General features: G+C 39.4%; 1 protein-coding gene across 3 annotated transcripts in view; it reads right to left on the bottom strand.

Moving 5' to 3' along the window:
* Positions 1-26,221, bottom strand: part of PKNOX2 (PBX/knotted 1 homeobox 2) — a 92,423-nt gene that overhangs the window by 2,550 nt on the left and 63,652 nt on the right. For all 3 annotated transcript variants that reach the window (XM_088066775.1, XM_088066774.1, XM_088066776.1), the window contains 7 exons: positions 20,908-21,047; positions 15,663-15,834; positions 12,278-12,466; positions 5,900-6,032; positions 5,130-5,227; positions 2,083-2,202; positions 306-382 (listed from right to left, as the gene is read on the bottom strand). In XM_088066775.1, the coding sequence (XP_087922901.1) occupies positions 306-382; positions 2,083-2,202; positions 5,130-5,227; positions 5,900-6,032; positions 12,278-12,466; positions 15,663-15,834; positions 20,908-21,047 (929 nt within the window). The remainder of the gene's footprint in view (positions 1-305; positions 383-2,082; positions 2,203-5,129; positions 5,228-5,899; positions 6,033-12,277; positions 12,467-15,662; positions 15,835-20,907; positions 21,048-26,221) is intronic.

The raw sequence follows: 26,221 nt of genomic DNA, 5'->3' as shown, positions 1-26,221 counted from the left end.
AGCTCTGCATTAATTTTTCCTGGATTTGCCAGGAGAGGGCACTGAGACCTTGCAAACCAGCACTGACACTAAACACAACCGAGCTCATCTCCCAGAAATCCCAAAGTCACAAAATCAAATTCTGCTGAGCTGGAAGGACTCACCAGGACCATTGAGTCCAGCTCCTGGTGCTGTGCAGGACACCCCAAAAATCAGCCTTAATCACCCAAGTAACCCCCCCAAAAAGCATTAAACAGCACCAAAAGAGGGTGGAAAAAGTCCTAAAGCCAGCAAAATGACCCTGTGGGCCACCAGGATCTGCTCACCAGTTGTTGACTTGCAAGAGGGTCAGGTTGGTTTGGGCAGCGATTTGCCTCTTCTCATCCTCTGTGGGATAGGGGTGCTGGAAACAAAGAGAGATGGGATAGCAGGATTACATCCCTGCATGCAGGATGTGAAAAATAATGAAAACCTGCCTTTTTTCCTATTTTTAACATTTTCCCACCCTAAATTTCATATCTTCTTGCATTTGCTGAATGCAAGATTGAAGGGTGGCATCCAAGAGCATCGAGATTTCCTCAGGTGCACTTAGGGCTTTTCCAAAGTTTTCCATCAAATTCCCTTGAAGGAAAATGTTCTTGGTTTTTTTTTTTTTTAACTCTAGCAATTTTCCAGTGATGGTTGTTGGTAAACATGGGATTTGTGCTTCAAAACCCACAATGTTTATTATCAGAGGCATCAATAAAACACCCTGAAACATCTGCACTGGAAACCACCAGCACTGAAAGCTCCAGCAACCTCCTGCCAGCTGTGCTGAAATGCTCTTTTCCAACCCCAGAAATGAAATTATTATCAAACCATGCCATGTTTTGGAGCCCCAAGCCAGTGACAATTACCATGGCTTGTTTTTCATCTGTTATCCCCCAGAACAGCGTGATTTCCTTGACAAAACCACCCAAAGTCAATGCACTCGGGGGACTCACTTCCCACTGGGGCCTCAGTGGTTAAAAAAGGCTTTTTTTGGGGAGAAATGTCCTATTTTTGGTATATTATTTCCAATATTATTTCTTCTTGCTGCTGCTCCAGAAATTCCAGTAAAATGATGAGCATTTTTGGTTAAAACCTGTATCATCTCTGCCACCAGATGGAGAAGTCTCATGGGGAAACCCAAATTTCTTCTGACCACGAGGACCAGGCTGAGATCAATGGTCCAACCATCCAGCAGAAGAATTTCTCTCAATTCAATTTCAGTTCAGTTTTGGTAATCTTGAACCATGAGGTTCTCTTGGCTCCTGGCAGAAAATTGCTTTGCAGTTTCTGGTCTCCCAAATCCTTTCTGTGCCTGCAGATTTGCAGTTGTGCCCTCCAGAAACACAGGAGATGCAGGACACAGCAACACTCTTGTCCTCATTGCAATAAATACAGAATTTTCCATTAAAAAAATTAGGCTGGGAAGTTCCCAACCTGCTGCTGCTTCATGTCCTGGCTGGTTTTTCCACAAGTTGCTCTTTGGAGCTTTTACCTTCTGCCTTGGGATCTCCCACCACTTGGTCTTCATGGAGATCCAGGCTTTGAAACCAGTTTCCAAGCGATTTCTTGACTGAATTATGCAGGAAAAAAATGTGGGGTTTTTGGTTTTTTGCCCTTCTCCCAGCCCTGCTGATGAGAGAGAACTCTTCATGCATGAAAATATCCAGTTTGCATCTAAGCTCCCTCTACCTTCCATCTCCAATCCCCCAAAATGGTGTGATCTTGCAATTCTGAGTTTTGACTGATGGCTGGTGTGCTACAACCCTACCTGTGAGCAGCTCTCACATTCCAGCTTGCTAGAAAAGGATATTTTGGAGCTGTTAACTGCAAAAAAATTCTCAATTATCCATCTTCAAAAAGTCAAGGGAGTCCCCTTCTAGATTTGTGTGCTTCTTCTTGCCTTAAGGGAATTTTTTTTCCCACCTGCAGTGACAACAGTCATTCCCAAAACACTCCCAAAACACAAACTTTGCACCTCCAAACACAAATCCAGACAAACCACCACCTGGATCTGAGGATTTCTGGACTTTTTTGTCCTTTTTTCCTGTCTTGCAGGGTGTTTTGGTGGCTCACCATGAGATGCTGGAAGAGCCATGAGCGCATGATGTTGGTGGCGTGTTTGGGCAGGACACCCCGTTTGTTCTTGGACTTCTTGTCCTCACCATCAAGGAGGGAGGTGAGATCCAGGTTCACCTGTCAGGAGAAAAGGAATGGGGAGAGAATTGGTTGAAAGTGGTGATGGGCAACCCAAAAAATGGGCAAAACCAACCCAAATTGAGAGCGGGATGAGTGAGAAAAACCTGGCATTTCTAGGAGCATCCAAAACCCATTTCCTGCTCTACCAAATCTGCATAAATGCAGATTTTCTCCCAGGATTTGTATCTTTTATCTCAAATTTTCTCTCAATGTTTTGCAAGGGGTAAAATGGCACAAGTGGGGAGTGTGGTGATGATGCCATGACCAATTTCAATGTGTGCTTTAGGAGGAAACCACTTTTACCTGAAAAAATAAAGTAAAAAAAAAAAAAAAAACCCAAACCTCATAAAAAGATGATTTTCTCAACTGAAAGTTAAAAAACCCCTGCCCCTCACCAACCCCTTGCAAACCCATGTTCCTCACCCAGCTGATTTCCACCAAAAGGAGGGAGATGCCCATCGAGCCAAAATTTGCTTTTTGCCCCCCAGAAATTAAAAAGATGCATCTAGCTGCAAGAGAAGTTTTAATGAGGATTCAGGAACTGAACTGAAATCTAAGCACTTGAGTTAAAAAGGGATTTTTTTTTCCCCAAGTCTTCATCAAAACACTTCTCCTGGATGAATTAAACATCAGGCCAGCAGGTTCCTGTGATTCCCCTGGGCTCCATCTGAATAAATCATGCCAGTGGCACAGGAAGAGCATCCGAAGGTGCTTGTCCAGGCTCTCTGCCTGCCCCAAAATTCCCTCTGCACATGTTTTTCCCACACCCACAGAGGTTTTTCCTGCAAGATTTAAACCTGCAATGGAGAGATATTATAGAAAGAAAATTTTTAAGCATTGCACAGGCAAAAAAAAAAAAATCTGCCAGGGAGGTGCCACCTCTTTCCAAAATGCTGTTTATTGATTGTTTTATTAGAGGCTCCTGCAATTAAAATGGAGCATTTCAGAAATAATGGGGGTGAATTTCTGCTGCTCTGCCCCCAGGAAGCAGTGTTACAGAAATTGATGTTTTGGGTTTGGTTTTTTCCAGATTCCTGGGGAATAGGGGTTGGGAAGAGCTCACAGACAAGTTGTGCTAATAAATCCAGTTCTGCTCCAAATCATTGTCTCCCTGCAAGAATGCAGGGATCATTGCATAACTCATTGCAATGTCAGGAAAAAAAGAAGAAAAGGAATAAAACCAGAGCAAATGGCTGAAAAATATCCCCAAATTCAGAAAGGAAGACCTGAAAATGAGCATTTCCCACAAGTGCCATGATTGCTGTGCTGAACAGGCAATGCCAGTGACCCCAGAGCTATGATTTACCAGCAATAATATCCTATATCCTATATCCTATATCTTACATCCTATATCCTATATCCAATATCCCATATCCCATATCCCATATCCCATATTCCATATCCTATATCCTATATCCTATATCCCATATCCCATATCCTATATCCCATATCCCATATCCTATATCCCATATCCCATATCCCATATCCTATATCCCATATCCCATATCCTATATCCTATATCCCATATCCCATATCCCATATCCTATATCCCATATCCCATATCCTATATCCCATATCCCATATCCCATATCCTATATCCCATATCCCATATCCTATATCCTATATCCCATATCCCATATCCCATATCCTATATCCTATATCCCATATCCCATATCCCATATCCCATATTCCATATCCTATATCCCAGATCCCATATCCCATATCCTATATCCCATATCCTATATCCCATATCCTATATCCTATATCCCATATCCCATATCCTATATCCCATATCCTATATCCCATATCCCATATCCCATATCCTATATTCCATATCCTATATCCTATATCACATATCCCATATTCCATATCCTATATTCCATATCCTATATCCTATATCACATATCCCATATTCCATATCCTATATTCCATATCCTATATCCCATATCCTATATCCTATCCTATCCTATATGTATATATATCTATTATCTATTATCTATTATATATATAATAATATAGAGTATAGAATATGCAATATGTGTATTTATATAATAAAAAATACAGAATAATACAGAATGTTCTATCACACATTACAAATAACAGATATTGTTATGTTATATATTACACAAATAATAGATATTGTATTATTATTACAATACATTTAATATATTAAATGTAATATAATAAATATATAATAAATAAAATAAATATAATATATATAAATATATAAAAATATATATAACTATATATGTACATATATAAATATATAAATATATAAATATATAAATATATAAAATAAATAATAAAAATATATAATAAATATATATAACATATAATAATATATAAATATATATAAAAATACATAAATATGTAATATATACAATACTATAATATAGTATAATATAATATAGTATAATATAATATAGTATAATATAATATAATATAATATAATATAATATAATATAATATAATATAATATAATATAATATAGTGTAATATAGTGTAATATAGTATAATATTATTTAATATAATTTAATATAATATAATTTAATATAATATAATATTATATAATATAATATGATATATAATATAATATAATATAATATAACATAACATAACATAACATAATATATTATATTATATTATATAATGTTGTGATGTTATGTTATTAATACTATAATATTATGTATGTTATAATTATATGTTGTAATATTTTATAACAATAATATAAGCATTGTTATAACTTCTTAGGTCATTGCTATAATTTGTTAGATACCCCAAAGGCACCTGGCAGATGGGTTTAATCAACGTTTCTTGCTAATTAAAAATTGAAGATCCTCCAAGGATTGAATTTATGGAGAAATGGAGGGTTCTGCCTGCTGCAGTGCAAAGTTTGGGCTAAACCTGATCTGGGGAGGCCTTACCTGGGCATTGGGGATCTGCAGGGCACCAGGGGTGATGGCTTGGGCGAGCACCTGGCCCTGCGACGTCACCATTGTCACAGGCTGGTACAAGGCTCCACCTACGGCACAAAAACCACACAAAAACCTCATTAAGGACTTTTGGGTTAGGTTCTTTTTCCCTTTGAACTGAAGATTGAGAGAGGGAGGCAGTTTTCTCTTGTTCGGTCTGAGTTGTTTATTCTTTTCTTATCAGCATTGCAAGGTACAAGGAGCTATGTGCACTATGATAGAAAAGGGGTAAAATGGCTAACAAAGATCTTCTTCAAGGTCTTTTATATGTCCATTTACCCAATTAACAGATGCCAACTAAATTATTTTTCTTAGTGACCCAATGACCCAACACCTGTGCGCTGCACTGCGGCATTTTTTACCCAATCACCTACTACCACCCGAAAACCCCTAGGAGAAGAACATGAAGAAGAAAGAAGGACAAGAGACAACACCCTAAATCCTCCATCTTGTCCTCTGCTCTCTAAACTACCTTAAACTCTAAACTTCAACCCATTCACCCAGTGACTCAAGAAACTTTCTAATTCACACACATTTTCAGTCTTTTCTACTTAACTCTAACCGTTGTCTCCATGGTGCTGTGCGAAACTCGGCGCATTCTTGGCTGTCAGAGTTAGGCATTACAGATAAATGTATATATCTTGCATCTCTGACCCCAACAGAGGGGGGAACCAAAACCCCCCAAATTCCCAGCTGGCCACCACCTCCCCTGGGCTCCCTACCTGGCACGGCGGGCGAGCTGCTGCCGGTGCCCATGGCCAGGTTGCCCGGTGGCAGCGTGGCCGCGGGCACCACGATGCCCGGAGCGGGGTTGGACGCCGGCGGCAACGCAGCCGGAGAGCTCTGCAGCATCTCCTGCACAAAAGAAAATGTCAAACCTGTGAATTTCAGCATGGGAGTTTTATTTTTATCCCCTGTGATCTTTTATTTTATTTTATTTTGGTGGAATAAACGCAGAAAAGGTGATTTTTCTGTTTGTTGCAGAGAAATAAGGATTTATGCACTGCAAAGCCCCTGTTCAGCATCTCTCCCAAACCTTTCCTCTGTGCATAAAAAAAAAGAAGGAAAAAAAAAACCTTTCCTCTTTTCCATAAAAAAAAAAGAAGGAAATAAAAAGATGGTGAGGGACCAAAAAGAATTTCCTTCATCTTTTTCTTTTTAGACATTCCTATTTTTTTTGGTGCTTTGACTGGGACTGGATGATGCAGCCTTTGCTAAAATTCAGGGTGAGCACCACGGTTTCCCTTAGAGTAAAATAATGAAGTTAATACTAATATAATCCCATTGATATAATTCCTTGCAGCTTTAAGCTGATTTCTTTCAAAAATGGGCAATTTTTTTGAGCCAAAAGCTGTAATTTTATTTTAAGGCCCACCTCTGGAGCAACCACCAAAAGAACTCCGAATGGAATGATTATTTGATTATTTATTTTAATATTTAAATGACTATTTGAGTATTTAATGTGACATTTTGGGAAAGGAGGAGTGCCACAATTGAGGCTACGGGGGCAATGTACCCCAAGCTTCCACGTGGGCAGGATTCTGCAAATAACATTGGTAATATTGATAAAATGATCATTTTCAAATAAACCAAAAATAACTACATCTCTCTAATTCACCCAACTGAAATGGATATAAAACTGCACTTATTTTTTTATCCCTTTCCTACTGACTTTCCCACTCTGCATCACTTCCCTGCTGTCCAGCTGATTCTCGAGTGTTGAACAAAATATCAACAAAGGGGATTTTTTTTCACCTTGTCATTCATTTTTCCTACATTTTGATGCATTTCTTCAAGAATCCTGTTCCTTGGGTTAAGAAAAGAAAACTTCCCTGGATTAGTGATTACATTTCCCATTGCTGGGGGGAAAACCTGAGTTCTGTTCCTTTTTTCCCCCTTCTCCCCAGCACATTCATGCAACTTTTTCCCCATCAATCACCACTGCTTTGCCTGTGCCATCATTCTCACTAAATTTAATGTTTTCTCTATTAAAACCCTTTTATTGCACTTTCTCCTCCTGTGATGCCAATTCCAAAATGTTGGGTCCAATATCTGCCACAAGTTAATTTTGTTCTTTTTCTTATCTGGAAATTTTGCTGCAATTACTGTGAATTTTTCATTCACTTCCCAGACATTCCTTTCCATAGCTGAATTAATTTTAAAAATGCAAATATGACTCTAAAATACTTGTACTTTTTTTAGTATTCCTTCCCCACCTCCAGTCTTCTGGGGGATGTAGTTTTCAGTTTGAGAAATGAGTATTTCTCAGGATATAAAGAGCAAAATTCAGTCTCTTTTGCACATTCTTGGATTCAGCCCTGGCAAATGATAAACAGTGTGGAAATATTCATTAAAAAAAAAAAAATGTGGTCCAGGAGAACACCAAAAAGCACCCAGATATGGCCAGGTGCAACCAGAAGTTTGGACCAGCTTGAAGACCTCTAGATTTCCTCCCCTGCCTTGGTTTTTCCATGATTATTCCCAAAGAAGGGCATCCAGAACATCATTTTTGGGAGTGCATTGGGAAGAAGCAATTTGGAATATCAGAAAACAGGAACAGAAAGCTGCTGTTTCCAGATCCAGTGGTCAAAGCCATTTCCAACAGTATTTTGTGATGAAAAAAATTGCCTTTGTTTTTGTGGGGTAGAGGAAAAGTCTCCCAAAACACCAAAACTGGTGTCCAAAAAGGCAGAATATGGGTAGTTATTGGAAAGAGCTTTTTTTTTTAATTTAAAGGAATTAATTTAAAGAATTAATGAACTTCCTGCAACAGAATTGTGAAACCAAAGTGACCCAATGGAAGTGGAGGCTCCACCTTCAAATAAATATAGATATCTCCAAGAAGATTTAAAAATATATTTTGTACACCAATTGCCTCAGACTGCAAATGTCAACCAAATGCTGTTAGGCTTGGCAGTTTTTCTGCAGTTGAAAATATTTTATGTATTTTTTATTTTATATTTTGAGACTCAAGGAAGTTCATAGAATCCCAGAATGGTTTGGGTTGGAAGGAAACTCATCTTGCTCCTGCCACCTTCCACTGTCCCAGGTTGTTCCAAGCTCTGTCCAGCCTGGCCTTGGACACTCCCAGAGATCCAGGGGCAGCCAGAGCTGCTCTGGGCACCCTGGGCTGGTGCTGCACCACCCTAAAGCTGAAATGTTTTTGGCAATTTTGAAATCTGAGCGTGAAAAAAAATGCATCACTAGGTGTCTCTGCAGACCCACATCTCAGCACTGATCAACAGCAAAACATTTCTCTGAATTAAAAGTCACTTCAATGAAGAAAAGATCTGGGACATGACACAAAAAAAAACCCCTTTCTTACAATAAGGAAAATGTTCAAGTGACAAATTGTAAGAAAGTGCTAAAATTCACAGCAGCTACTTGAGCTGCTGTCCTTCCCTTGTGCTTTATGACACAAACATTCATTTTTGGGTGGTACACAATGTGTCAAAATGTCTGTCTCATCCTAACTCTGAAAATTACTTGTGCTGGAGGAAATTGGGATTAGATGTAGAGAAAAAAAGAAATCCATGGGTTTGCCAAGAAGGAGCTGGCCAAACTCAAATCCATGTCAGATAATTAATAATTATGTGTCCATAACTTTTTAAACATGTCCTGTGGTAAAAAACTTGGCCAAAAACTGAAATGTGAATGGATGTGAATGGATGGGTGGATGGAGACAAGAAAAAAATTGGCTTTAAATAAAGAGAAATCCAGGGCTGATCAAGGGGAAAACTTGGATAAATGAAGATCTGAGGATCACTGAGTTCCACCAGCAGTCTGTGTTTCAGCCCATGGCAGACTGCTGGAACAAGATGGGTTTAAGGTCCCTTCCAACCACACCATTCTGTGATTGTAGAGAAGTAATCTAAGAAGAAATGCTGTCCTGAAAATGCCCATTCAAACATTGCCAATCTGAAAAGAAAAATTTGATTCCATTTAAATGTCCCTGGCAGTGCTGTGGCTCCCGATTGGTTTTGCAACTGTTTCTTCCTTGCAAGTGGAGAGCAATGAGGAGCCCTTTGATGACCAAGGAAAGTTGAAGTTAAGCATTGATTTAAATTGGTTTCTTTCCTCTGAAGGACCTCCCCTCTCCCATCCTGGTCAGAAAAAGCTAAAAAAATACTCATTAAAAAAGGGAGGGGGATAAAAAGAGCCCAAGGAGGTAGAGGAATGAAGCCACTCAAAAGTAACCAACAAAAATAGAAAAGGAATTGCTTGGTGGACTTGCAGGACAAAGAGTCAACAACTCAATCACCAGACAAAGCAAAGCACAAAATGAGTAAAGAGGACACAAAAATCTTTGTAAGGTAAGGAAAGTTCAGGGAAGACTCATCAAATTGGAGAACCCCACACTCGTCAGCCAAACTTGGGAAACACCAGGAATCATCTCTGGACCTGTTGAGATTTCAGCAACAGCCAAAACACCTTGTCTGAGTGTTCTCTCATCTTCCCATCATCTCAGGCATTTTGCATCTCCAAAAATTCTTGCATTTTCCATCTTAGAAAGCAGAAATAAGAGCAGGTGAAGGATCATCCTTTCTGGAGACACCAGGGAAATCCAACAGATTGTCCTGTGATGATATTTTGGCAGGTCCAAACATTGTTTTCCCAGTTTTGGTTGATATCCTTGTTATTGTGTGTCCATAATTTTTTAAACATGTCCTTTGGTAAAAAACTTAGCCAAAAACTGAAGTATTTCACTTCCATTACAAACCTGGTGTATCTCCTCACAAAATGATTGGTGCTCCTACCAAACCCTAAGAAAACCTATTTGCTGAGAAACCTTCACTGATACTAATTGATACTAATTGATACTAATTGATACTGATTACATTTCATTATTTAGATTCTTCTGAAATCCTAAATTAATGGCCCATTTGCTCTTGCACCTCCCCTCAGAATGAAACCAACAGGCCAATAATTAGAGAAATCATCCCACTTGCCATTTTTTAAACAGCAATCCCATGGTTTTTCAGCTCTCTGGAGCCTCTAAAATTCAGCTGATGGACACAGAGTATTTCCACCCTTTTTTTAATCATGCAAACTCGAGTATACTCAATGAGTTGGAGCACTCAAGCACTTGACACGGCGTTGTTGGACACAGGAAATATTGTATTTGTCACTGGTCTGGCACCCTCATCCCATGACCAGGTGAGGTGGTGGCTCCCTCGTGGTCCATCACCGTGAATATTTCACTCCACCTGCTGAAAATCCCTCAGTGGCTGGGCCAACATTTCCCCTCCAGCTGGGTCTTTCCTGGGTGTGTTCCCATTTATTTCACAACTGCCTTCAAACCCTCGGCTGAATTCCTCAACTTTCAAGTCTGGCCCAGAAGGGAAATGTCAGCAGCTCTGGGTTTACAGGAATCAGAAGCGCTTGGTACCTCTCCATGGGCCTGATTATTTTCCAAAGACTTGTGCTAATTTTCTGATATGATCCCCACCTCTTTGTGAGACACTAAATCCTCATTACTTTTCCTGACCGATGCATTCTAATTAGATCAACACTTAAAAAAAAAAAAAAAAAAGAAGGAAGGAGAGGGGGGGGGAAAAAAAAAATTCACAATAGCCACAGGACGGCTTTCCATCTCATTAACTCCCTCACTTATTATTTTCATGAAAATTACTGATAAAAAACGTGCATCTCCATTTGCTGGGACCGGGAGCTTTGTCGGCTCATATCTAACATCTCTCTCATCACCCGGGATGTGAGCTGTTGCCATGGCAATGCACAATAATAGAAACTAATAAATTACAAACGAGATGCTCGTTGAGCAATTATTGTTCTCTTTTATGCAAGTGTCTTGCTAATTTTGATCATAAGGAATGCTTCCATAAAGCAGCCAAGGGATAATAAGTCTATTTCTAGAGATTATTAGAATATAGAGTGAGGATGGGGTTTCTTAGATCAATGATTAAGTGGTTTGGTGCTTTCAGGGAACCCAAATAAGAAACAGAAGTTTTCTGGGGGGTTTTTTCCCTCATCATGTTGGGAGTTTGAACTCTGCAGCACCCAGAGCTGAGCTGCTAAAAATGATATTTTTTCCTTTCCACCACCTTAAAAATGCCCCAAGCCCTAAGCCCTAAGAAGGCCCCACCACTTTCCTCCTTTTCAGAGAGAGCCCCAGGAACTGCCTGGGTTATTTTGGATTCCCTGCAGTTATTTCTGGTGGGATTGTGCAACCCTAAATTCCATTTTTCTACCCCAAAAATCAAGTGTCCAAGAGAAAGAAATGCTCTAGGGGAACACAATATAGCACCAAGTTTTTTTGGATGCAACCAGCCAAGATTTATTCCCTTCACTGCAGAGCACATGAAAACCCCAACCCATGGGAAACTTCTTTTCTGAATATTGAATTTCAGTCCCTTATTTTGCCCCCAAAGCCACCAAGGTTCAACTTCAGCTGATATTTCTGCAGTTCTCAGGCATTTCCTTGTACTCTTCCACTACGCTTGAGGCACCAAATGTCTTCTTCTCCCAGCTAAAATCCAAATTATACAAAAGAAGAAGTCAAGGGAATGTTGGTCATGCTGGGGAGAACTGCAAGATCTGCTGAGACACAAAAAGGAGCAGTGAAGCTAAAAAGGGTTATCTGAGACCCAAAAATCCTTTGAGCTGCCTTGAAACAAAAAGTGAGAGAGAAGCAGTGAAGAAAATCCTGATGTTTTTGTCCTTCCTGCCAATAAACAGCATTTTTTTCATTAAAAAATGCAAGTTTCTTGTTTATATTATTAAATGTGAGGGCTCCCTTGCCCTCACATTTAATTGCTGCAACATTAGAGTTTAGGAGTCCTTCATTATTTCTCTTGCAGAGCCACAAACATCGAGGTTGCAGCTTTGCCAACCCATGAAAAAAAAAAGACATAAAAAAATTAAAAATAAAGAAAAAAGTCACCACAACATCATTTATTGCACTCTAGGAACAAGATGCAGGATATGCAGGATTTTTTTTTTCTTTAAATTGTTGAGAATGGACTCTGACAACTTTTCAGGAGGCCACAACTTGTAGAGCAAGTGTGAAACCTCGTTGGCCCAACTCCCTTTGTTGGCCAAAGTGCAACAATGGTTATTAGAGAGGAATTTGAAGGCATTACCTGGGGGTGGAGGCTGATGGAGGAGGGGTTGGGGGAGTAGGGCCCCCCCAGGTCATTCCTGAGTAGGTTGTCACTGTGCATCTTGGTTTTGAGGCAGGTGATGTAACGGTTGCAAAAGTCCTTGCACAACTCATTGACCTTCTCCAGCTCCAAGAGGTGGATGCGCAGCACCTGGATTGCCTTCACCATCTACACAAAGGGCACAAAGTTCAAATCAATATTCTCCCCCAAAATCAAACATAGACCAAATCTCTTACAGCAGAATGAAATTAATTTCCTTTCTCAACACACAAAAAAAATGAATATTCCTGCCCCAAAACCCATCCCAGAGCCCATCCCTCTGCATATCTGCATTCTTCTTCTCCTTGCCTGAGATCCAAGAGGAAATAATTCACCAAATTCACCACTGCCTTCATGGGAATTGCTCCCCACGCCCCAAAACAAAAGTGCAAGCCAAACCCCTCGTTGTTGAGAAGTGTTTGGTTATTCTCTGGAGGCCACTTCTTCTAACAAGATTACGGGGCTGCAGCTCAGCCGTGAGCTGTTGCTGGTGCAAAGCCTGGGCCTCATTAAAACGTACCCCATAAACCTTAAAAAATTTACACATAAAACATTCCTCTCACCGAGCTGAAACCTTAAGTTTTACAGCCGCTGTTTGAAATCTTGCATAATATATAAAATTTCAGCTATTCACTCCGGGGCAATAAATCCGGTTTTATGTAACAAAGCGTCTTTGCATTTCAAAGAGTGTTTTTAACTTGCAAATTTTAGTGGTCATCTTTACAAACTGCAAGTTGCCATGGTTGGGAAACATCCTGAAAAATCCAGGGCCAAACTCCAGCAGCAGCTCCACGACGGAGAAAGTGAATTTTTGGTGGGTAAATAACAGGGATGATGAGTTGAAAAATGGCTGGAAATAACCTTTTATTTAGCTTTTTTTTTTATTATTATTATTTCTTTTTTTTTCCTGGGGTTTTTTCCCCTTCCTCCACAGTTGACACAGGCAAAGCACAAGGTGGAGGTGTCGTACCCAGGATTTCCACGTCTTCCCAGGGCTCACCGGCCATGAAAGTCAATATTCAAGGGCAAAGGCAAGAAGACCTGACACATATATGTAAAAAAATAAATCTCTCAATTATCTCAGCTCATTTGCTTAGGGTCTCATTTTATGTCCCTGCTCCGCTGCGTCGTATATCTGTCCGGATAAAGAGTTACAGTCCGATGGCGTACGTGCGCGGGGTTGTAAAAAATACAGATGCTGAATTAATTGACTGTGTGGCACTCGGCAGCTGATTGAGTTGATAATGGTGAGATCTGACCTTTTTCTAATTTCTAATTATGTGCATCTTGGCAGCGAGGAATACATGACTCTTATTCTAATGATAGCTAATGCCACTGGCCTTTTCAGCCCTGCTGTGCCATCACCAATTCCTGGCAAGTGGGTGGTGTTAAATAAAAAAAAGAAGAAGCAACACCCAAAAAATAATAACAAAAGTTAAAAAAAAAATAGCAAAAAATAAAGGACAATGTAAATAAGGGAAAAGTGTCAGCTCAAGAGCAGGTTGAAATGTTGTGTTTTGAGCACTGCAAGACTTTTAAACACAAAATTTCTTGCAACTAGTGCCTCCCACCAACAGGAATGTGCTTCTCCAGCATCATATCAACCATCTCCTCTACCTTGATGCAGGTTACTGAGGTGGATGGCTCCTCCTTTTTCAGAGGAGTTCTGGACATTGGATAGAAAATATCGATCCAGCAATGTACTAGAACTAGAAAAAAAATCCTAAATTGAGATACAGATATACAGAATGACACAGCAACACATACAGAAAAATATGACTATGAATGAATCATGTACTGCAAGGTCATCCATGGGATCAACCCAACTGCTCATGGCCAAATTTCACCTTGGCAGCAAGAGAATATGCCTAAAAACCATGATTGCTGTGTATTGGGTTTTTCTTTTTTAGAAATCACAAAAACCCCTGAAAATAACCAGTGTGAATACATTTCCTGCACTGTTTGCTGGTGATGTTTCATCCTGATAGGTACAGAAATATGTTTTCCTTTCCCAAAATTTTAGATTTTTTTTTTCTTCACCTGGCTCTTTCTCTCCTCCTGCTAGACCATTACACCCATATTTATGCAATTTAATGCAATTGGGGTTTGTTGGTGCACCTCAGCATTCGCTCAATCCAAAAACTGAAATAATCCAAAACATCAGTTGGATTGTTGGGTTTTTGCTTTTTTTTTTTTTTTTTTTTTGATTGCTTGTCCCAGAGCAATTTCTGTTCTTGACTGCAAGTTATTGCAAAAAGGGCTTTGCCTGCAAATTTTTTGGAGGTTGTTCCGCAGACTCTTGGTTTAGGGATGTTAAAAAACTCTCCTTCACACAACATGTAAGCACAAACATGTGAGCTTTTACTTCACTTTGAAATCCTTTCTTACTTTTTTTTAAGAAAACCAGTTCCTGCACCTAGACAAGATTTGCTAGTTCTTCCCTTTGTGATACATTTAAAATCGCCTCCTTGATACCTGGAATACTTAAAATAAATAATAATAACAATAAAGTAGCCTGTGAATTGCCTGATTTTGCTTCTTTTCTGGGATGGAAATCCCTCTGTTACATGTCCCATGGGACACACAGCCCCCCAGGGAAGGTGTTTTGCTGTTTGCATCATGAGAAGTGCACAGAATTGCCTCTTCAGAACTTGAAAATTTGCTTGTGGAGCATCAGGACGGTGCCATGAACTCGTCTTAACCCAGATGTTTGCCATGGAGACCACGTTTGGATGCTTTCTGGACAAAATAACAGGATTTGGGGACATTTCCTGAGGTCAACACCTTGAGAGAAATCCCAAGCAGAGTCTTGTGAGACACCTTTCAGCAGCAATGGATGCAGTAGGAAGTTTGAGTTGATGTGGCATGAAATCCACCAAAACCAGACCAAGTGTTCCAAACTGTTGATATCCATTACCCTATGGAAAATGTTTTCATTTTGCTCTGCTTCTAGGACATAAGCTGGCCAGGACACTGCAAACCAGATGGTACCAGATGAGAGAGCTGACACTACTGCACGCTGCATGAGGAGCAGTAATTCCTCCAAGTTTTGGGGCACAAACCAGCCAGCGATCTCAGCTGTTTTCAGGAACCTCATTGACCCCATGAAGGCTGTGTGGGACAATAAGCCAAAAGGGGCCAGAGGGGTTGTTCTTACAGGGGATCTTCTGGAGAAGGTCCTGGAGAAGATCTCACAAGTGTGGAAAACATTACTGCGATGACACCACAGACCCCAAGGACATGGTGGTAGATCTTCATTTGTTCCTCACCCCCTATCTTGTCAACAACCCCCAAAAATCATCTGCCAAGCCCCAGCTGCCTATACCAGGTTGTCCAGCTCGGGGTCGTCACTGAAGAAGGGTTTGTGTTCCTGCTCCTGCTGGTGGACAAAGTTCTCAATGTCGACATCAAAGCTGGCCGAGGTGATGCACTCAGAGCCCTGCGTCGCCTGCTCACATTTCTCAAAGAGCAACGTCAGCAGTGGGAACAGCGGGTGCCTGCAGAGGACAAAGGAGACCACCCATAACGCCCACTGTCTTAGGTCCCATGTGCCTCTTCACCCCACATCAGTTATCCATCCATCCATCCATCCATCCATCATCCATCAATCCATCATCCATCCATCCATCATCCATCATCCATCCATCCATCATCCATCCATCCATCCATCCATCCATCCATCATCCATCATCCATCCATCCATCCATCATCCATCCATCATCCATCCATCCATCCATCCATCCATCCATCATCCATCATCCATCATCCATCCATCCATCATCCATCCATCCATCATCCATCATCCATCATCCATCCATCCATCATCCATCCATCCATCATCCATCCATCCATCATCCATCATCCATCATCCATCCATCCATCATCCATCCATCATCCATCCATCCATCATCCATCCATCCATCCATCATCCATCATCCATCATCCATCATCCATCATCCATCCATCATCCATCATCCATCCATCCATCATCCATCCATCATCCATCCATCCATCCATCATCCATCCATCATCCATCCATCCATCATCTATCCATCCATCATCCATCATCCATCATCCATCCATCCATCATCCATCCATCCATCCATCCATCATCCATCATCCATCCATCCATCATCCATCATCCATCATCCATCCATCCATCATCCATTCATCCATCCATCCATCCATCCATCCATCATCCATCCATCATCCATCATCCATCATCCATCATCCATCATCCATCATCCATCCATTCTCTCCCAGTCTGTAAGAACCTGGTGGTGCAAACCTCACTCCCAAGTCACACTGGAAGTGCCGCCTCTTGATCTCTTTCAGCAACAAAAAACCCAAGCTTAAAAGTTGTAAAATTCACTATTTCCTCCCTGAGGCAATGACTTGTTCCAAAGTCTTGGTGTTTTCCATCACTGCACCAAAGTCAGCATTTCCCAAATGGGCACAAAGTCTGTCTTGGACATAGACAAGATGTCCTGGAGCCATCTGCTGTCCAAGTGGCTCCTCCTTTCGAGGATGGACATCAGCACCTGCTCATTTATTGCAATATTTTACCTCAAAATGTTGGCTGGAGATGATGGATGGGGACTCCTATCTGCCTGCAGCATTCTATGGACCAACCCTGCTATGGGCTGCTCCTCCACCAAGAGGTCTCTTTGCACCTCTGGCAAGTCCACAAAGATGGGTCAAATCCCACTTCTCTCTTACCATGAGATGATCTTGAAAACAAAAATTTATAGCTCTTCTTGAAATTCAAACCTCTCCAGTGATGACACTAAACTGATGCAATATAAAATGCAAATACACAAACAGCACCAAAGCACGTGGACAATACGACGATGAAGACCACAGCTTAGGGCAAGCCTCAGCGAGCCTCTCCAGCTGTGCAAATTCAAATAAAAAATGTTTTATGGAGTCTTTCCAGGCAGAAATGCAAAATACTCCTGCAGGAATGGTCTCCCACAGCACTCCAGTTATCCGAGCACAATGGGATTGGCTCCACCATCTTACCTCCAAAAGATGGCCCAAAAGATGATTACGAATCACTTCCTCACAGCCTTTTTGAGTCAGAGTCAGGCGAAGGGGTTAAACCCCTTGGCTAAGTCTTCATTTGCAGCCGCTAATACCACAGCATATTATAGTTTAATCTGTCCTGATCCTGGTTTAATGCAAGATTCACCGAGGCTGCAGCAGAGAGTGGCAAGGGGGGGAAATCATTTCATAATTTCAGGAGCCCCGCCGGAGCTTAGCCAAGGGATATGAAAGGCAAATTCCAGGCGTAAAGCTGAATTATTGGGACTTATGAAGCGGTGGCACCGCAGCAGGTGCCTGCTGCCATTTCCAGAGCCCCTCCATCAATTAGGAGCAGAGGCATGGAATTAGCCCATGGATGGGGGTTTGGGGAGGGGAGAAGGGGGTTGCAGCCCCCCAGAAATTTTCTTTGAAAAACCCTTTTCTTTGAGGGGTTGCATTGACCAAGGACTTTGCCAGCATCACCCCGTGCTCCTCAGTATTGATAACGGGGGCAGAGCTGCTCTGGGCCCCCAGAAAGGTTTTGGGGCTGGGAGTAGGAGAAGGAAGGAACATGGCTGAGGGTAGAATGGTTTGCTTTTCAGCTGAAAATAAAATGGAATAAAAAATTCAGAATCTAAGATAAAATTTAAAAAAAAAAAAATAATTGGAATCCGATCCAATCAAATCCATCAATATGTAAAAACAAAATTAAATGAAGCAAAACAATAATTTTTTTTAAAAATCCAAACAAAATAAAATAACATTAAAGTACATTAAACAGAAAAAATATATCAAAACTTTAAAAATATGTATTAAAAAAAATCCAAAACAACAAACACAAGATGAAATCAGAGGGCCAAAACCCCCCAGGGATGGGTTAAGGGAGGTCACCAAGGGCACTCTCTGAGAGCAGTCTCCAGGAGTGCCGGAATTTGGGGATTTACCACGAGTTTTCTGTGAACTGCTGTGGAATTTGGGATTTTTTTTTTCATTTGTGCATGGGAAAAAACCCAACTCAAAGCACAGTTTTCTCCATTTCCAGCATTTCTGTGGTCACACCATGCAAAGGAAAGGATGGCCCAGCACGGCAGGTGGAGATTGTGGCATAAAAACTGAGAGCTGGAGCATTTTGCCATGAAATCTGCAGTGGATATCCAGATAGATGGATATCCAGGATGCACAGGGGAGGATTTTCCCCACTGTGGGTGTTCCAGAGGTGGAAACCACCCCTTATGGCACGAAGGAGAGTTTTGGAGTAGAAAAATCTGCTTTTGCTGATTACAAAAAGAAAAACCGTTTTGTTAGTTGGGTTGGTATTTTTTTTTTTTTGCCAGGGAATCCTCCAAATGAAAGGGCTGAACCAGCCCTGACATTTTCCTGCAGGAGAGAGGTCGTTTGCTGCCACTAATAAAAAGGATTCGACACGGGCTAATAAAGAGGAATGAATTCCTCTAATGGCCTAATTTCCCACCTTCAGCCGAGCCAGCAGCACAGCAGGCACATCACAACAGGAATTATATTTTTTTTCACCCCTTTTCCCCTAAAAAAACCCCAAACAACCCAAAACAAAAAAAAAAAAAAAAAAAAAAAAACCAACCAACAAAAAAAAAACCACACACAAAAAGCCCCCAACCAAACTTAATGCAAAGAAATCCAGCCATTTCCCACTTGGAAAAATCCAATTTGTGGTGCTCGGGTGGTTTAAGCATCATTTCCCTTCAGGAGCATCATCTTTTCTGGTCCAAAATCCATTGGGAAGTCCCAGCCCCGCTGTTGCATAAAGTCAAGACAACACTTCAGCTGACAGAAAATTGCAGCTGAGAAGTGACACTGCTGTCCCAGTCCCTGCCAAGCTGCTCCCACATCAAGAAGGGTGGGGAAGGATATTTTTTCCCCCCTTTTTTTCTATTTTTTTAACGGGTGATAAACCTCCTGCTAGGGCATAAAACCCGGCAGGGCGACTTGTCCATCGGTTTTTATATTTCCCATCACATTTTCCCAGCAATTTCCCTCCAGCTTGATCGACTGACACAGCCAATGCCTCCTGCCCTGGTGCAATTATTGAAAATTAACAAAAATCCATTGTTTTGGGTGGAGGGAAATGGACCTCAGAGGGCTGAGGAAAAATCCTTGTGTGCATTTGATACCTAATGGAATATACACCATCCATTTTAACCACTGGAAAAGAGATATTCAGCAAAAAAAGGTTAAGTTTTATGTAATTATATAACGTATTGCATAAATATATAGCAGTATATATTTGTTTTATATAAAAATGTATTTGTGGGGTTGTTTTGGCTAGTTCCCAAAAATAAGTGTCTAGGTTTGGGCAAGAAGTGTACACATGGAAGTGGGAAACAAATTTCCCCCATCTTTTCCAGGGGAATGCCTCCCATAAGGTGTTTTTTGCATTTCTTTGACCTTCCAGTTAAGGCTGTGAAAACTCCAAGGGTGGGGTTTGATTTTTTTTTTTCCCTTTATCCCACTGATGCTGCAGAATTGCTCATGGAAGGGAGAAAAGAAGGTGGTTTTGTCCTCAAATAGCTTCTTTTGCTTTGAGGAAATTATTTCCATCACTGGGAGACCTGCAGTAAGTAATCCTTTGTGTTTTCCTGGGAAAAAGTGAGTTTATTCCATGCTTTCATCCACCTTTTCAGGCCTTTCAGCCTTGTAGGATTTGAATGTTTGGAGGACAAATATTTTAATTCCTTCAAGTCCAAGCTGCAATTTTTTGCTTCACAAGGCCCCACATCCCTGGTCATTGGTGGGTTAATCCTAAACCTTAAACCTTAACCCTAATTTTATTAGAATATTGTTACTCTTACATCATGTAAGAATATGATCTAATATTGTAAATTATCACATATCACTTGTATAATTAGGTATTACTTACATAATTATACTATTTACATAATTAGAATATTACTTACAGTAGTTATACAGCAACTGCCTATATTAAAATATAATATATTAAAATATAATATATTAAAATATAATATATTAAAATATAATGTATTAAAATGTAATGTATTAAAATATAATGTATGAAAATATAATATATTAAAATATAATAAGATAAAATATAATCTATTAAAATGCTCAAATTGAAAAAAAAGGACAGCAGGAGCCACCCACCACTGCCCACACCATGTAGAGATGCAGGAACTGCACATTTCAGGTTAATGTGTGACTTCACTCCTTGTCCAGCCCCAAATCACATGGCTTTTCCCCAAAAAAAGGTTAATTTGAGGGGGGTTTTAAATATTTTGAAGGGGCAAAACAAAGTCCACAAAGGAGCTCCATCACCAGGCGCTATAATCAATGGTTATTATTGCTAAAAAGGAGCTAATTGCTAATTCCCCCCTTCCCATGTGTTAATTAATGCATTAGAAGACAGCAGATTAATAATGCATAATAATAACGAATGCATCAAAGAACCGATGCATTAATTAATGCATCGCCGAATAGATGCAATAATAACACTGCATTATAACAACGAAACCATTAATTAAAAGGCATTAATGAATGCAATTATCTTGCCTCACCTGTAGACAGCCCTCTTGTCGGCCTCCAGCTGCGCCTGGGGGTCGCCGCCCGCGGCCGGCACTGGCGCGTTGGCAGCCGCCGCCGGCGTGGTGAGGTGCACGGGCTGGGCTTTGGTGGGCTGCTGGGCTGTGGCTGTCATCTGGGGAGGGCAGGGAGTAAAGGAGAGAGGGGAAAAAGAATGTAAAATAACCTCAAGATCGGGTTTGTTGCGCTTTTCCCGCGAGTTTTACGGCGTTCCACGCGGAGTTTTGGGAGTTCGGGACGCAGGTAAAGCATAGCAAGGAATATCTTTGCCTGCAAAGAGAAGGTTTAGATTTTTAACACATTTTCCCCCACTTTTCACCAGGGGAAAACACAGGAAAAAAATCCCACCATCTTTATTGTGTGGGGTAATTTAGGAAGGGATGTTGCACAGAAGTCCCAGATTAAATCAGCTGCAACGCCGCGGTTTGCCAAGAATTCTTTCAAAGCAGGTATTACTGTCTAGACACAGTCATTTTCAATTTTATCCCAAAATTAGGTGAATTTCTTCCAGCTCGCCAAGCCCAGCAATGAGTCACCTCAGAGCTGTGAGAAGACAGCCAAAAAAAATCGGATTTTTTTTGGTGCCCAAATCACCCAACTTCAGCCGCCATCACGGGGACGCGCTGTGCAATAAATCACCCTGACAACAAACATTGTGCTTATTTTATAAACTTTTATATATAAATATGAATGTTTATTTATATTTATAAATAAACATTTATTTTTATTTATAAAATTAATAAATATTTATTTTTATTTATAAAAACATAATTAGGTAAATATGGATCTTGAAGATGGGAGAGGTTCTTGTGCCATTGCTCCTGAGACTCCCTGAGCGTCCTTCCAGCACCACCCCAAAAATTGCCACCCCCTGGAACAGGGCAACACCCATTTATGGGGCAGTTTTTAATTAAAACTATCAAATCCTTAAAAAAAAACTTGATTACTTGCTGTCACACTTCAGGTCAAACTTGTGCTTTGCATTATTGTCACAAGATTCAGTTAAAATAAAAATTTTCAGGGAGAATTTGAAACGACTGAGGTTCAAATGCATCAGCAGCACCCCAAATCCAGCGGTTTCAGCTTAAAATCTCAGTGGAAATTTATTGCAAAGGGGTTGGTTTGCCTCCCTCTCTGCTGAAATTTGTAAAAAAATTAGTATTTGCCTATTTTTACCTGTAAATGTTCAGTCCTCCCTCGAGGCATGGAGCAAAAGGAAGCTCTGGTTCTTGCTAAATGTTATATATATATAATTTATTTATTTGTCTAATACACTTATTTCTGTATCTGTATATATTATCTACAATTATTCAATGTTTCTTCCTGTTTTTTGATATAAATAATATATATTATTTATTTGTCTGATACACTGTAACATATTTATTTCTGTGTTTATACAGAAATGGGCTTATACATATTTTTTATTTATTTGTCTGATATGCCTTTACACTTATTTGTGTTTTTTAATATATAAAAATGTCCATACACATAAATGATCATGTGATTCATTAGTGTAAATGTGTATATATGTACATTTATACACAAATATGTAAAACTTTATAACCCCAAGCTGGACCAAAACCATGACACCTTTTGCTTTTAAAATGTTTGCCTTTAATATCTCCTGCCTGACCTTTTGCTGGGGTTTTTTTTTCCATTTTTTTTTTTTTCCTTTTCAATCTCCTTTATTGTTCATAACTCCAAAGTTGGGCTCCAGCACCTGCAAATTCACTTGGCTCTATTTAATTTCCAACTCTCCCAACTCTCCCATCAGGTTCAATTTCTGTCCCTTTTTCCCTTCCCTGGTGCTAAAGGAATGAGTGAAATTTGGGTTTCACTTCCCCTCCTGATCCCAGCAGTTGGGATTTCTCCTTTTCCCCCCTCTTTTTCCATTTAAAACCAAAACAGAGCAGATTTTGGGATGCTCCAGCCACATCACATCATTCCTCATCCTCTTTCCCTTTTCTCCCTTTTTTCTCCCTATTATATCTGTGGAAAATTACACTTATTCAGAAAAAATGGCTTTTTCCCCCAACCTTTTCCCCTTTTTTTTTCCCCCCCCTCATCACACTTATTTACCAGGATTCCAAAGTCCTTTTTGCATCCTGCCAAGTTGAATATTCCCAGCCAAGTCTGCAACTAATTGAGCTATTACCCAAAATAAAAAATCCTCCTTTGGGGCTGCTCCGAAGCCATTACCTCACCTTGGACTAAAGAAAAGAATAAAAAATAAGTAAAAATAATTCCAAGTCTATGGAAAAAGAGGGGAGAGGGCTCTGGGATGGGGGAAATTTGCAGCTGAATAGTCAGGAAGGCAAAAAATAAAGCCAAAAATTGGCATTTGGAGGAGCAGGTGGGGAGGGAAAAGGCAGGAGATTCCTGGGAGTGGGAAAATGGGAAATAGGAGGAAATATTTGGGTGTAAAAGTTACAAATTTTGATAAAAAATGCAGGTGGGTTTTGGTTTGGGTTGGTTTTTTTTTCCCCCCTGGAAAATGGCCAAAAAAAGTTGCAAGAGGGGGAAAAAATGTAAATGAGAAAGGAAAATAAAAAGCACAAAAAATTATGTTTAAAAAGCAGCAAAAAAAAGTGATGAAAAAAATACAATGATGTCAATAAATATTATATCATTATTATAAGCTACTAAAATTTATTAAAATATGTTTCAAATATGCTAAAAATGTGTTTACAAATATATTGGAAAAGTAAAGTTTTAAAATGTTACAAATACATTCAAAGATGTGAAAACCAAAAAATGCTTTGTAAATATGTTAAAAATTTATTTAAAATACAGAAAAATGAAAAAAAAACATGTTTGCCATTATGTAAAAATCTAAAAGGCTTAAAAATGTAGAAAATCCATGAAAATATGTTAAAATGTTGAAAAAATTTTTAAAAAATATTTTTGTATTTAAAAAGATAGAACTATATCCAATTTTTTTTTTTATTTTTGTCCCTTAATAAACAATTAAAAAGCGTTCATTAGTGGGAGGAGGGGAGAAGAAAAGATACAGTGTTAAAAATTATGAAAAATTAACTTTTTCATCCAATTTTTAATTTATTTTTTTTTCAAAATATATTTATAAAGTAAGTTAGTTAATTAGTTAGTTAGTTAGTTAGTTATTGGTCATTTTTGTCCCTATTGTAACTACTTGGGGGAAAGGGAAAGGTGCTTTTTGTCACTTTCTGTACTGAAATTTATGTAAAATTAACCCAATTTTTAATAATATTTTTTTCTTATTTTTCGAATAAATAAATAATGAAAATAAACAAATAAAAATGAAAAAAAAAATAAAGAAAAATAAAATAAAATATAAAATAAAATATAATAAAATAAAATAAAATAAAATAAAATAAAATATAAAATAAAATAAAATATAATAAAATAAAATAAATGGAAATAAAATAAAATAAAATAAAATAAAAATAAATAAAATAAAATAAAATAAAATAAAATAAAATAAAATAAAATAAAATAAAATAAAATAAAAAAATAAAATAAAATAAAATAAGTAAATAAATCCCCCTTCCTCCCTTTTTTTATCTCTCTTCTGACCACCTAAAAAGCATTTTTGGCAGGGCAAAACTGCTTTCACCACTTTGGATGCTAAAAATACCTATTTTTCAAACAGCCTCTTTTTGCCAATGAAATGGCTGAAGACTCTTCCTCAGCTTTTTGTTTTCATTCTTTTTAGAAAATTGATTTTAATGCAGACTTTAATTCTCAACAGGAAGAGAACTCAAGGAGTGAGACCATGTTTGGTGTAAAAGATGCTCCATGTTCCAGTCCTTTAACAGATTCCAGTGATTAATGAAGCATTTTTTCCTTCCAAAAGGCAGATTTTCCCATCATTTCTGCTTCATTTTTGCCTGTTTCTGCCAGTGAGGGTGACAGCTTGCACAGCCTCTGCTGTAAAACATAAATGCAAAGCTCCCCAAATCCCTTTTTTTTAGCACTTTTCTCCCCAGTGGTTCCCTTGATGAGAAGGAGCTCATTGTAGCTCTGATAATCAATAATTTTTCCATTTATCACCAGTCTTCCCCATTTCTTCCCCACTTTCGGGGAGAAGAAATTTGTATCATTTGCTTTTCCCTTGAAATCCCAAATTTTCAGGTGAAAAGTTCACAGCAGTCACAGACGAGTCAAAAAAAAACAAAAATTAAAAAAAAAAAATCAATTCTTGGCTGCAAGAATTGTGTGCAAACCCACAAAACAGAAAGAGAAACGCTTGAGCAACCCCCTTGATAAGGTAAAACAAGGAAGGATTTGGTCAGCAATGCTCCTGAGGGTCCCCAAAATTCAATGTATTAAAAGAGGGGGCAGATAAGGGCCAGGGATGAGGAAGGGAGAGAGGGGACGTCTCCAAAGGATGCTCCGGAAAATGTCGGCTATTTTAAAAGTCCCTTAAATTGCCCATTAGGACTCAAACGGTGCCGTGGCTCCTGCTGAGTAAGTGAGAAAAGGGAAAGAAAAAAAAATTTGGATAAAAAAAAAAAAAAATCCCTACTGGAGGCAGAGCAGTGGAGCGAGCAAATGATGACACAGAAGTTGGAGGAGCCATAAAACCCCACTGAGGTGTCGTTTGTGAGAAGTGACCTTTTCCCACCGAAGGAAATTAGGAGAAAGGAGACGCGGGTGGCTTCAAGGAGGGGGTGTGAAAGTCAATTTATTTGTTTTAGCTTGAAGAGGACAAGCTTGGGGCTTTGGGGTTTTTGGTGGGGTTGTTGTTGGGTGGTTTTTTTGTTGTTGGGTGGGGTTTTTGTTGTTGTTGTTGTTGTTGTTGTTGTTGTTGTTGTTGTTGTTGTTGGGGGGGAGATTTTTCTGCTTTTGCAGATGAGGAATGCAGCAAAATGAGGAAAAACTTGAAATCTTCCATATGAACAACAGAAAAAAAAGCTGCTTTGAATGTGCAGCTGGCTCAGTGCACAACACAGATCACCCCTGTTCAGTCATTGTGGCTGGAAAAGCAGAAATGCAATATAAATTTACCCTAAAAAAATCTCAGGATGGGCTACAAGGTGTAGGATCATGTCCAAAATCCATCCTCAACTCCCAAGTGCAGCCCACTGGGATGCTCCAGAAGAGTTTGGACAAACTCCTCTTCTTACAATAACTCAACTCCATAAGGATGCTTGGAAAAGCTATTTGACCACTTAGAGCACCACTGGAGATGAAATCTTTTTTTCTCCCCTGCCAAAGGTTATTAAAAAATGCCGTTGAAATAAATCGAAGGCCGTTGCTATGACTGAACTGGTTTAGTCAAATGTTTCACCTTTCCAGCTAATTAAC

The sequence above is a fragment of the Pseudopodoces humilis genome, chromosome 25 (assembly GCF_049639895.1).
Source record: "Pseudopodoces humilis isolate 2021_Gansu_Grassland_sample_001 chromosome 25, ASM4963989v1, whole genome shotgun sequence".
Taxonomy (NCBI): Eukaryota; Metazoa; Chordata; class Aves; order Passeriformes; family Paridae; genus Pseudopodoces; species Pseudopodoces humilis.
The sequence above is the reverse complement of the archived record's forward strand: the minus strand, read 5'-3'. Positions and strand labels throughout refer to the sequence as shown.